At 38.5% G+C, this 12728-nt stretch overlaps 2 protein-coding genes across 7 annotated transcripts in view; one reads left to right on the top strand and one right to left on the bottom strand.

Moving 5' to 3' along the window:
- LOC138978090 (agrin-like) overlaps positions 1–12728 on the bottom strand; it is a 391935-nt gene that overhangs the window by 212697 nt on the left and 166510 nt on the right. The window lies entirely within an intron of this gene.
- Positions 1–12728, top strand: part of LOC138978096 (myeloid leukemia factor 2-like) — a 30451-nt gene that overhangs the window by 2243 nt on the left and 15480 nt on the right. The window contains exon 1 of one of the 2 annotated variants that reach the window (XM_070350734.1): positions 1322–1473. The exons of the other annotated variant lie outside the window; for it this stretch is intronic. Coding sequence (XP_070206835.1) covers positions 1433–1473 — 41 coding nt within the window. The 5' untranslated portion in view covers positions 1322–1432. Of the gene's footprint in view, positions 1–1321; positions 1474–12728 lie in introns of those variants that run through there. 2 annotated transcript variants of the gene reach the window in all.

Below are 12728 nucleotides of genomic sequence, written 5' to 3'. Positions count from 1 at the left end.
AAACATCCGGCAGACTGAATTCTCTATTTACTGACTACATAATGCAAACTGACATTCCTAGCGCGTCTCGATCGGTCGTACAGTCGTTGGCCACAGAAAGAGCTCTTTCTATGTCTGTGAGTCGTTGCGCTTTCTTCTGGAACTATGCACAGCAGGCGCATGGAAGTATCATATCCCCCCCCCCCCCCCCCGGCCCCAACAGAAGTGGATGGAGTTACTGTAAGTGTCAGTACGAAACCAAGATCAATCGGTTTTCATCAATGAAAAATGAGCCAGTTTACAGGCTTAGTCGTAATCAAACTCTAATTCAGTTTGATCAGTTTTGTTTGAAGATCATCGGGCCAACATGTACTGACTTATCTGACTCAATTGGCTCAACGTCAAATCCGCAGGGGTTTAACCCGCCAATGATTTGGAAAACAAAATATTTGATTGCCCAGTGTCAGTTTTCCAAGAAATTGAAGTTAAAAACACATACTGTCGTGCACTCATGCACATGAAAACCCAAGACTGTCATTGCGCTTACATTAGTAAGAGCCATCCGCGCCCCCCCCCCCCCCCCAACAAAAAAAAACCAACAACCACAAATCAATTAACAACAACAAACAAACAAACAAACAAAAACAGTTATCTAAAATAATGCAAACGGAATATAATTCCTGTAGTAAACGAGGAAGCTTGTGACTGATACCGGTCAGGACTGAATATCATCAATTATTTTAAGTTGAGGTTAAAATCACAGAATTACATCTGCATGACCACAAGTGAATGAAAACTAGTACTTCTGGCATGACAGACAATCACTGCCGGCATCTGTCACTGACTGAGCAGGCCTATCGAGGTGATTCAGTAACATAAAACTGATTAAAAACTGAGATAAATGTCACTCTGGGTTGAAAAGCAGAAGAAAAGCCGGGAGACAACCGAGTGGAGTGTTGGTAGTGCACAGGCACTTGATACGGTGTTGGTGGGGGCGGGGTGCTCTCCGCATGACTGATTCTGCAGAGCCCGCATTTAGTGTCATAATTATGCCGGTGTGTTATGTTAGTTGAGCATCCAACATCTTTTCAGAATTCGTAAAATTGTCAAAGCTGCTCGAAAATAAAAGTTAGTGTTCATTTGCTGAAGCATGCGCCTTTTAACGCGAAAACTCTGGAAGATCGAAGTTCGCAGATCACGATCGAAAAAGTGTTTGTGATACATTCGGCCGGCCGAAGATCGGTACCCCCCGAAGATTACCATATAAGGAAGTTATCGTCGATGACGAACTCCACGCTCTTCTTCGGCGATTGGTTCGGGATTGTGACGTATCACACATCTCCTGGTGACAAGAAGGACATTTTTAAGGAAATAACCACACAGTTTGACAGCACTGCTCGTAACAGCAAAAAGAAGTGCGGTGTATACATTTGACGTTACCATAAACTTCACGATGTTGTCCAACAGGCTTTTCGAGGAAGACCCGTTTTTCGCGTGAGTACAAGAGATGTTGATGGTAACGATTGAGGGCTAGAGAGAGACATATAAAGCAGGTGGCTAGATTTGTGTTCATTTTTGGACGTGCCTTTTTCACGCCGTGTCGTGCCATTGCCAAACTGTAGTATTCGCCTTTGTGGAAAATCCACTCAAGTAGACCAAGGTGTGGTATGATGGAAAGATAGGAAGTGCATCGAATCCCCATTCTCTCATTACATCAACGGCGAGTTGCGTTTAGTTTAGTTAGTGTGACCGGGAAAACAAAAAGATTAACTCAGGATGATAGTGATACTCGAGTCAATTTCGTTGAATTTTATAGTGGTTGTGGTAATTATTTTATGCCCTTTGTTCGAACCTTTGGGTTTTTGTAATGAAGATAACATTAAGACTCAGTTATTAAGAGTTTCTTTTCTAATGTTGCGAAACGAGATGGCATTGGCCATTGCACAGGAACCATTTTTGGATACTGCTACTGCTAGTGCATCTAGCAGAAGTGAACAGTTACTGAGTTAGAGTAGTAACTTATGCCAACAGCAACAGCAGCTCAAATGGTGATAGTTATGCCAACAGCAGCTCAAATGGTGATGAGTTGTGAGCAACCTTTCCCATAAGAGAGAGAGGACTCTGAGAGAAAGGGAGAATGTACGTTCTGGCTCACCGATTCCGACAGACCCTAAATATTAACGCAAAATAGGCTTCTGGACTAAACTTTTACTAAAATGAAACATGCGACAAAATCAGAAAAATACTGCATAAATCCATACAAAAAAAAATACAGTAAAGTAAGGTTGTTTTGAACCAATGCCGGGTCTGTCGGAATCAGTAACCCAGAACGTACATTCCTCCTTTCTCTTATACAACCACGGAAATTACGAGCCGTTGCAGGTGTTCAAGCTAAATAATCGTCTCGTATCGAAAACAAAAGCAGACGACAAATTTAGTCAGTTGGAGTTGTCTCCCGTACTCCTGTAGCATGCACTATTCAGTTTAGATCAGCGCTGCATCTCAGACTCTGTGGCTGCACCAGACGGTTCGGGAATTCCCAACAAAAGAAAAGATCATACGGCACTGACAACTTCAGTGTCAGCTGAACACGAGAGCGTTCGGTCTTTTAGAAGATTTGTATCTTGAAATGAAAATTAACGAATATCGCGCTGTCCGAAGGAATGGAGTACATATCGGACAATGACCACGCTCAGGCTAAAACGGATAGGACATCTGACCGACATGCGACAATGTGAATCGGACATTTGGGGATTTTCATCGTTATATGTCCGACGCCTAACGACATCCCTGCCTACATTATTCTGATTGATCACAACCAAACCTACTATCATTGGACACATCCAAATGCAAGCGTCTGTTCTTGAAAATTTCCCACTGATCTAAAAATAAAACCAGTGCACTTTCCTCTGTCGCGCTTTGCCACAGAAACTCACGGTTTGGCCTGTATTTCTGATTTGTGCGCAAAACCTTTTTTTCTTTTTTCTTTTTTTTAACATAACAATGTTTAATGTCACTGTATGTTTAAAAGACCATGGTCATATTTGTAAAAAAAATGTTAAATTAGAAAATAAATAAGACTTTGGTTTATGATTTTTCCTACACCTGTGCTGAAAATAAGACATAAAAATGTTGGTATATAAGTCACTCAAATACAGTTAGGTATGAATGGCTCGGTTTGAGTTTGTTGCAGTTGACCCTGCACAATACGATCTATGATGTTTTTGGTAACAATTTTGCCGTCTCCCCCTCCCATAGGGTGACGTATTTCACAACTTCCTGTGTTACACAAACTCAGTGATGACCAATTTTGCCTGTACCAGAAACAAGCCAGCTCCGAAATTCTCAAGAATTCTAGGATTCTAAAAATAGTACCGTTCACGCGTGAACGGTAGGTCTTGCTGGTAAACCGGCGGCTTGGGTCACTCTGTTCCAACGCTTCGCTTCACAACGCTTCAATATTTAGGCTGCCTTTCCAGGCGGCCACCGAGTGCACTTTATGCAAATGACTTGTGTAATATTGTTCCACCACGATTGGTTCTGGTGTATCACGTGGTTCATGAATATTAAAACTTGTTTATTGAATCAAGCTTTGACAAGTGTACTTGGTGGCTGCTTTGAAACTCAACAAAGCCTACTCCCCTTTCACAAACACTTCCCCGTCATAGCGGGTTTTCCCGATTGACAAAAATTCTTATTACACACTCAGACTATTTGAAGCCGCGTTTGTTCTCCAGTGGCCAATTGCATAAGAATATTCTGGTGATGAATAAACGCGCTTTGTGTCATTAGCATCTAAAGATTTCTTGTTTACAATAGTTGTGTTGATCTGATGAAGCGCGGAACTGATCTTAGGGTTGTCATGGTGAAACACTCGCTTCTGAAACAGTGCTTCCTTGTAGTTATCATGCGATATGCTCGACTTTACAACCTGTTTGCTCACACCCTTTGCTTTTTTAACCACCCCTTTCTCACTTGCAACACTGTACATCTTTGCACGCAATCCAACATACTCCTTAATTATCTTCCCATTCATTTCATCTTTCATCTTTCCAATAACCTTCTTGTTAACATTTGAGTGCAATGGTGATTCTTTAGGGTAGTCGCAAGTGTCATAAAAAGAATCTTTTCCTTTTACTGCAGGACTTTCAGCTTCTAGATCTTTGTAAATGTCATCCGCTGGAATGTCAAGTAAGAATGAATCTGTGTCTGTGTAAAGTACTCTCGATTTGGGATATCTTGGTTTCAAATAATCATACAAAAACTCAAGCATCAACAGTTTTGACAACTCTAGCACAGTAAAGCCTATGAATACTGGTTTGTCAAGCTTGACTACAAGTTTTTTCATTAAGATACCATACAGCTGTTCATGAAAGTATTTAAAGTCTTGATACTGTGGTTTGGATGTCAGCTTGATGGCCTCATTTTCTCTTGTAACAAGTCTAACATCCTTTCTCTTGTGTGGGTTTTCCATTGTCTTACCAAAGCAACTGTTGTTCATCAGTTTAAAAAAGTCTTTCTCTGATGCATCAGCGGCTTTGGTTCTCAGTTCTGTGTTTTTCATGATGTAAGGTTTCATAAACTGTTCTTGATCAAATAAAATTATACGATGAACAGCCTTCAAAATTAATCCATGTCTAATGTAAAACTGTAATAGTCTGTAGTGACACACATACTTCTTTTTGTGAAACAGATTGGGCACCAGCTTTGGAGGTTCTCTTGGGTTTACTTTTAACCTCTCAGCCGCTAAAGGATAATCATTATGTAGATCATGAAGTGATAGTGGATAGTCTAAGTCAACCTCTAGTATCCATCCCTTTCGACTGTCTGGGCCTGCTTTTAATATTGTTAGCACAACACATTGTGAAAATGGTCCTGAATAGATCTTAAAGTTCCGAAGTGGAAGCGTCTGACACATTGCCCAACCATACAAATTGTTTGCATCTAGATACATGATGTAATTAGAAGGTTTCATAGGATCAAAGTCGTCCAAGTATTTGTTGTTGGCTTTGCAGTAATTGTGTGAAGCCATACTGATTCCTCCACGTAGTCCATTTTCAATCATCTGAAGTGTAGGTAGATCTGATAGCAAGTCAATCTTTACTCCTGTAAATCTAAGAAATGCATCCCAGCTCATGCCTGGTGCAGATATGTAATGTGAAGGATCTAGATTGTAGTGCTTCATACATGTTCTTCTGTAATTCTCAAATATATCTGCAAGTAAACAAACATCAGCCAACAAATATTGATCATGATAATCACCCATTGTATTACATCCTAATTTATTCCATGCAGTCTTAGCGTGTTCATAGTCTTCGTCACTTATACCTTTACCCTTCAGCCGTGAGAAGTAAGCATCCTTTGGTGGTAACTCATCTTCATCAAACCTCTCCCACGAATCCATGTATTCATATGGATAGACTCCCTTTCTAACTAAGTCACTGTCAAAGTACTTACATGTGATTGGGAAAGCAGTTAGTGATGAAGATAAAGACTCAAGTGTTCCCATCAGATGTTGAGCAGAATCGTAGAAGTATAAACTATTCAGAGTAAAGGCCATGTACTTTTCTGAAGACTGCGCAATGCATCTTGCTTTGTATTCATCAGTTACTGCCTGCATGATCAGATGTGAATCATAACCGCGCAAGTTATGGAAGAAGATTGGAAGCTTCCAAGTCTTAGGATCAAACTTTAATTGTAGATTACATTTGCTGTGTGCTGCTCCTCGGAACTGCCCACTTACATGATCATGATCTCTTACTATTGGATTGTCTGGGTTTGGTGTTAGACTTTGTTCGCATATCCAACACTGTGTGGTAGAGTTAAACTGTTCTTGGTCTTCAGGTTTCATAACAATGTCTGAAAGATTCAGTTGTTTGGAGCAGTCATTTCGCACTTGGTTCATTTGCTGTAAGAAGTTCTTTGCTGCATTAGGTCCTCTGTACAATTGCGGTTTAGAATGTTTACCATCTGAACTAACAACAATAAATGCATATGAACAGACTTGATGATTACTTAGAGTTACTGTTTTAGGTAGGTCTTTTGGTAAAGGTCCTTCATATGGCACAATGATAGATTCAAAGTCAGCATAAACAACATAAGGACTTTTCTGTAGTTTGCATACATTCTTAAAATACACTTTGCTGTCTGGCGGTGGTGTTGTTAACTTCACAACCGCATCATCAACGCTCTTACAATGTTGCTTGTGTATAAGTGCTGCATGAATTGATGGAATACGCAAGAGACATCGCCTACAAAAGTCTTGTTTACTATTGTGATTGCTTGTGCTCGCCATCAGTCTACTCATTGTACGAATCAAAGTGTAATGATATTTTACACCATCAGTCATTAGTAACATGTCAACATGGTTAGTATCACAATCACCAATCGTTGGTGAGTTCTTTGATATTCTGACTGGTTTCAGTTCATCTTCCTCATCCCACGTGTAAACATTTACGGTGATGGGTTTGTTTTGCTGTTCAAATTTGTCAATGCTTGTAATGCTGACAGGAAATTCAATACCAGTAAAGTTTAGTTTATTTCTGTATGCATGATAGTTAGACACTCTTTCTGCATTTTTCTTTACACTGTACAGTCTTGCCAGAACACACCACATAAAACATTTGTCATCATCATTCTTTATGTTCAGCACAGCACGTTTTTTGACAAGAGCAGGAGGTAAAGGTATGTAACTTCTACCTCTGATGGGGGCAAATTTACTTAGCTTCAATTCTATTTTTAGAATTTCACCTTCTGACCATCCGGATCCTTTCATCTTTGCATCCTCTGCAGCTTGCTCAAACCGTTTCATCATTTCATCTGCCCAGTTTCCATTCAATTCTGCCATAGAATTAAGTGCTAGTTGTCTGGTTGAAACATGAACTTCTAGCACCTCATCACTGACTGTTTTGTATTTTATTAAACTGACTATCTGCACTTTTACTGGAGGTTCAATCAACAAATTGTTTGGAATTTGTTCAATGGCGTCTTGCACACTGGACTGCACATTTTGAGGATCCGTTACTTGTAATTCAACGGTGTCAAATACTGTCGATAAAGATTCTAATACAGAGTCTTCCATCGCTGTGAGTTTGATTTTATAACTCAAAATAAAAATATAAATTAAAAAAATGAAGTTGCAATTCTTTCTCAGAGCTTCCATTTTTGTTAACACTATAAAATCTGAAATAAAAAATCATTTAACATTTGTACCACGTGGAACTAATTGTAATTCCTCTTTTACAAAGGCTCTTTGCGGTGCTGGTTCTCTCAAGTAATATATAGGTGGATTTGTCTCTACTACTCTCTTGATTTCATGAATGTCAATACTCCAGATTGGATCCGTTGCACGCTTCCTGCTGTCACCCTCAGCTTCACCGGGTGCATATAAATATCTGACTTTCTGATTGAAAGGTAGTAATGCCACTGGTGTTGTTGACTTTGGAGCAACAGGTATTGTTTTCTGTTTGATTGCATCAACTGGTCTTAACCCTGTAGCTTTAAATACCTCCAGATTCATTGCTCTAAGTACTGATGGTAATCTTTTGACCCATTCAGTGTTACGCAATTTACTTTCTGTGTCCAAAAATTCCTGATGGTACTGATATGAAAACAGTTTTTCTGCCAACTGTTTGTTAAAGCTCTCAACAATAGCCTGTGACCTGTGGTTTCCTGGAATACCTCTCTTCACTGTAACATGATGTTTTAACAGAAGCTGGTTGACAGCTCCTTTAAACTCCTTACCATCATCGCACTGAATCATTCTGGGATACTTTAGTGGTCCACGTCTGTAAATTTCTTGCAGGGCAACAGCTGTAGCTATAGCACTTTTCTCTGTCAACGGTTCAGCATCTTTGTATCTTGTTGCAACATCAACTACAGTCAGTGCATACTTATATTTCTTCCTTCTGACTGTGTCATGCGGTAAATACAGCAGGTCTATTTGATGAGTGTCATTCGGTTTAATGTTAACAAAGTGTGGTCGTGTAATTTTTCTTGGTGCAGGTAAATAGATCTGCCAAACTGCCTGCTTTGACAACCATTTCTTTGCTATATCTTGAGAAACACCTGCTGCGTCACTGAGCTTGTCAATAGCAGTTCTTCCTTTCCAGTATCCTTTTGGGGAATAATATATTTTAGATAACAAAGCATCACTCATGGTTTTTTAAATGACAGAATATTAAGATTTGACAGCACGCGCAATAAAGTAAACAACAGCCATACCAATAACAATGAAAACAATCTCGCCCACCTTCTGCTCTTCTGAAGGCTGATAAAAGTCACCCAGTTTTGGAGGAGCACTTGTCTTCATTTTCTTTCCAGTTACAAGATAGTATTCTTGAATGGCTGCATCAACATTGGCAAAGGTTTTGTTTGCATGTCCTTGCTGCCTGAGTTTATCATTCATAAAGTCTAACTGCGCAATTCGTTTCTTCTCGTATTCATCCTGTGCTTTCGCCAGTTGTTCCATGGCTTTGTTGTGCCTTTCCCTCTCTTCACCATTTTGCAGTTTAGAAAACAAATAGTTGCTGCCAGAAAATGCAAGCGCATTTACAATCGCACCTCCCACCATCATAACCAAGCTAGCCATTTTATTGTCTTACATGTTTATATTTTCTGGAATAATTCCTTGCTTCACCAGGAAGTCTTTTGTTGCAAAGGAAGCTGTCACAACACCAATTAGTTTAGCACCGTCTTCGAAGTCTAACTTTCCCAAGTCGGCTGGTTTCATTCTGAGGAGACTTTTACCCAGCATTGTGTAACCTACACTCAAGCCTCCAATCACTGCAGCGTGATAAACTAGATTAACTATTGTCTTTTCAGAACTCATTTTTATGTTATCAAAATTAAAATATTAAAATTATTCCATATGAAATGAATCCACTGCAGGTACTACTGTGGGCTTTGTTATTGTTTGTACTGCTTTGTTTGTTGGTTTTGGTGTTTCTGATTTTGGTGTTTCTGATTTTGGTTTTTCTGACACTTTATATTTGCCTTGCCAAAGTTTGTAAAGCAAGTATCCACCTCCTCCAACAACAGCTGCTACAGCTACTTTTCTGTATGATAGAAATGAAGATTTTAATTCTTGATCAGTTTGTGTGACCTTAGTCACTTCAGGAATGTTTGGTGTCTGCTCAACTTCAGACATAATGTTCTGCTTTGCCTTTTGATTTAACTTTTTTTGTCTGTTCCATTCGGCTAGTTTTTTTCCTGCTTCTACTCTACCAGGTTTCTTTGTCACTGTGTTCACTTCTGGTATTTTCGTCTGCTCCACTGTCTGCTTCAACTGATCTGTCATCTTTTTTATTCTGAAAATTAATGTGTTTGAAAGTAATTAATCCAGCAACAAATGGTACTAATAAAGCACCAAATCGATAATACAGGCCACAGGCAAGAGATTCGAGGGACTTGGAAACAACAGGGTCATGAGTTAGATCATGTGTTAAGTCTTCCTCCGAGTCGAGAGGTGTAAAATGTCCAAAAATCTTTGTGTACAAACCTATAACAGTCTGTCCAATACTTCTAACCATCTTAGAACCAAGCACTGATTCATACCGTCCATGATACTTTTCTATATCTTCTGAGGAAAGATGTTGTACTTCTTCCACAGTTAACTGCTGCCCAAGGTAGTGTTTTGTTTTTCCACAAACAGCAAGTGAATACAATCTTTCTTTTTTATCAGGTATAGTCCTACTGTCACAGATTTCAATATCTGTAGCAGTCTGCATCAGCAATTCATCACAGTTCATTTTATTTTGATGCAGAATAAAATTAAAATCTAGTAATTAAACTTGAGTAAGAACTTAGGTAGGAACTTAACAAGAACTTAGGTAGGAACTTAGGTAGGAACTTAACAAGAACTTAGTAAGAACTTGAGTAAAAACTTAGGTAGGAACTTGACAAGAACTTGACAAGAACTTGAGTAAAAACTTGACAAGAACTTGAGTAAAAACTTGACAAGAACTTGACAAGGATTTCTACAAACATACATACTGAACTGGTTGATCAGTTTTTAAAACCAGTTTCGAGTGCTTAGAAGATTTCAGATTATTCTTTATTCTTTCTCTCTCCTGTTTGTTTTCAATGACATCATTTTCTCGAAGACACTCTTCAAAACTGTCACGGTCCTTTGAATAGAACAATGTTATTGTTTTGAGTTGCTCTCTAAAGTCTTTCAGAACTGCATTGTATTTTTGTGTTAATATCCAAACTGATATTAATGCATGTCGTCCACTGAATGCAAGCTTTGCTAGTGCACTTTTCTTTCTAACAATGTCACGTTCTGCTGCACAGTCATCAATAATAAACAGTGTTGGCGTGTTCTGAAAAAGATCGAAATAATGCTCCAAGCAAACATTTAGACGATCAGAAGGATTTACAATAAATATATTTTGATCAGACCATATGAATTTTCTCTCCTTGTATGTTCTGTTATGCTTTATGGTTGGACAGAATATGACTATGTGTTCAAAGTGATTTATGTAAACAGTTTGTAATAAATCCAAAACATATCTTGTTTTGCCGCAACCTGTTGCCCCACAAATCAAAGAACAGTGTGGATCTTTTGGAAGAAAATCTAGATACTTCATTTTAACACGTTCAATAAACAATATCCTGTAATCTGCTTTCAGAGATGTTTAACTGCGCATCTGACACAACAAACACGTAGATCTTAACTGATTTACTACTACTCCCTACTTCCTTTTCAATTTGTATTGTGATTCCTTCTGATCCGTTTTCAATTCGCCTTCCACTTCCATGCAGTTTGTTGTCGTCAGTTGTTCTGAGATCCAGCCATAACGCATATTTATTTGTTAAGAAATCTTCTACGCCAACACCGTGTAAATGTAGATCTTTAGCCACAAGATCAGATGTTGGGTCTTTCAATCTTCCTCCAGTAAAGTACTTTCTTGCTTCATCATAGTGTTGGTATGGCAGCATGCCAGATGCAAATATTTGGTTTGGCTGCCCTTCAATTGTGCAATATACTCTATTGATTAGTGGATTGTAAAACTTTTCTATTTGCCTTTCATATGAATCTTTTGGTTCCTCAAACAACATAAGTATTCCCTTCATTGACCTAGCTGGTGTATTCAAGTTAATGTTCCAGATTGGATCAGCCTGGCTTTTTGAAAGTGTACTGTGATTCAACACTCTTTCATAATAGATAGGCAGCTTAGAACTGTACTGATTTTCTATAAGTCTAGCCAGTTCAGGATGGTTTACAACATCAAACTCTAAAGAAATTCCAGACACCTTATACTTTGCTTCCGGGTCTTGTGAAAGCATAACACGATCATAACTATTGAAAGTCAGGTCGTATGACAGCCTGTCACGCAATGCTCCTTGATAGAAGGGAGGATGTGAATTTATGAGTTCAAAGTCAAGTGGAATACAAAATTTGTTTCCAAAAGCAACATTGACAGCGTTATCTTTTTTGTTGTCAGCTTTATCTCCTGCTCCTATTCTAACTTTTATCCCATTGTCTGACTGAATCCCTTGAAACACTCTGTTTTTCTTTTCATTGTCAGTCAACCAATTATCTGCGTAAACTAAAAAAACATCTGCATTATTCAATGACATCACTTCCCGCCCTTCCAGTTTGACAGTAATCTTCCTCACAATTGCTCTTCCTACATTATAAGCCAAAGTCCTATTTTCATCTGAGCCAGATTCTAATTCTAATTTGAATGATAGTCTTACAGTGCCTGGTACAATAACATCGTTCTTACCTAGATTAGGAAACCTAACAGTAAGTATTTCATTCTGATCAATAGTAGAAGGATTATTTGTAACTATATAACTGTTTGCCTTATTCCTTTTACCCCGAGAGGTTCTTTCAGCCTTCTGTAAGGATCAAGAACAGAACCGAACGATTGTGCCATCTTTTTTTATTTTCAAAATAAAAAATAAGTTACAAATGGCAGAAGGTGGATTTGAAGATTTATTTGAGCCAGCGGACGACATGAGCGAAGCAATCCCTTTGGTTCCCTACCATCATTCACTGCATTATGAGGTGGCACGACATGAACTTCTGGAAGGTAAAGTTAGAGATTTCTACAAAAGTTTAGGAGAAGAACCTGATGTTTTAGATCCAAACCAGTTCAAAATGGAAGCAAATCATTTATATACAACTAGCGATAAAGGAGAAAAAGTCCAACTTACATATAAATCTAATCCTGCTAAGTTTCTATCAAAAGTTTCACTAAAACAAAAACTTACTGCTAATCGACTTAGGCAATTAGATATTGTGCCTAGCACACGGTCATCACCTTCCCATGTTGTTTCCTTACTTCAACAAGCAGAACTAGGACTACCAACTGCTACTCAAATAGAATCTGTTCCATTGCAAGATCTTAATAAACTTGCAGATGAGGCTGATCAACTTATACAAGAGATAGAGACTTCTTTTTCTGAGGAAACTTCACTGAAGACTCCACATGAACTATTACCTATGAGAGAAATAGAAGCCCTTAATCAATCACTACAAACCATCAGAGGTGAAATAGCAAATAATCTGTCAAAACTAGGTCAGCTGGATGAAGATATAAACAAAGAGAAACAAAAACTTGCTGATGCTGATGATTTGAACCTAGAACAAGAAGTAAAAAACAGAATTTCTAAGCGTTTAAAAGATTTGCAGGAGGAGAAAGCCATAAGGTTAGAAGTTCTAAGTAACAATAGAGAACAACTGAGAACACAGGTCAGCAGAATAAAAAATACAATTCAAAGAATCCTTTACGAAGACA

This window comes from Littorina saxatilis, linkage group LG10 (genome assembly GCF_037325665.1).
Source record: "Littorina saxatilis isolate snail1 linkage group LG10, US_GU_Lsax_2.0, whole genome shotgun sequence".
Classification (NCBI taxonomy): domain Eukaryota; kingdom Metazoa; phylum Mollusca; class Gastropoda; order Littorinimorpha; family Littorinidae; genus Littorina; species Littorina saxatilis.
The sequence above is the reverse complement of the archived record's forward strand: the minus strand, read 5'-3'. Positions and strand labels throughout refer to the sequence as shown.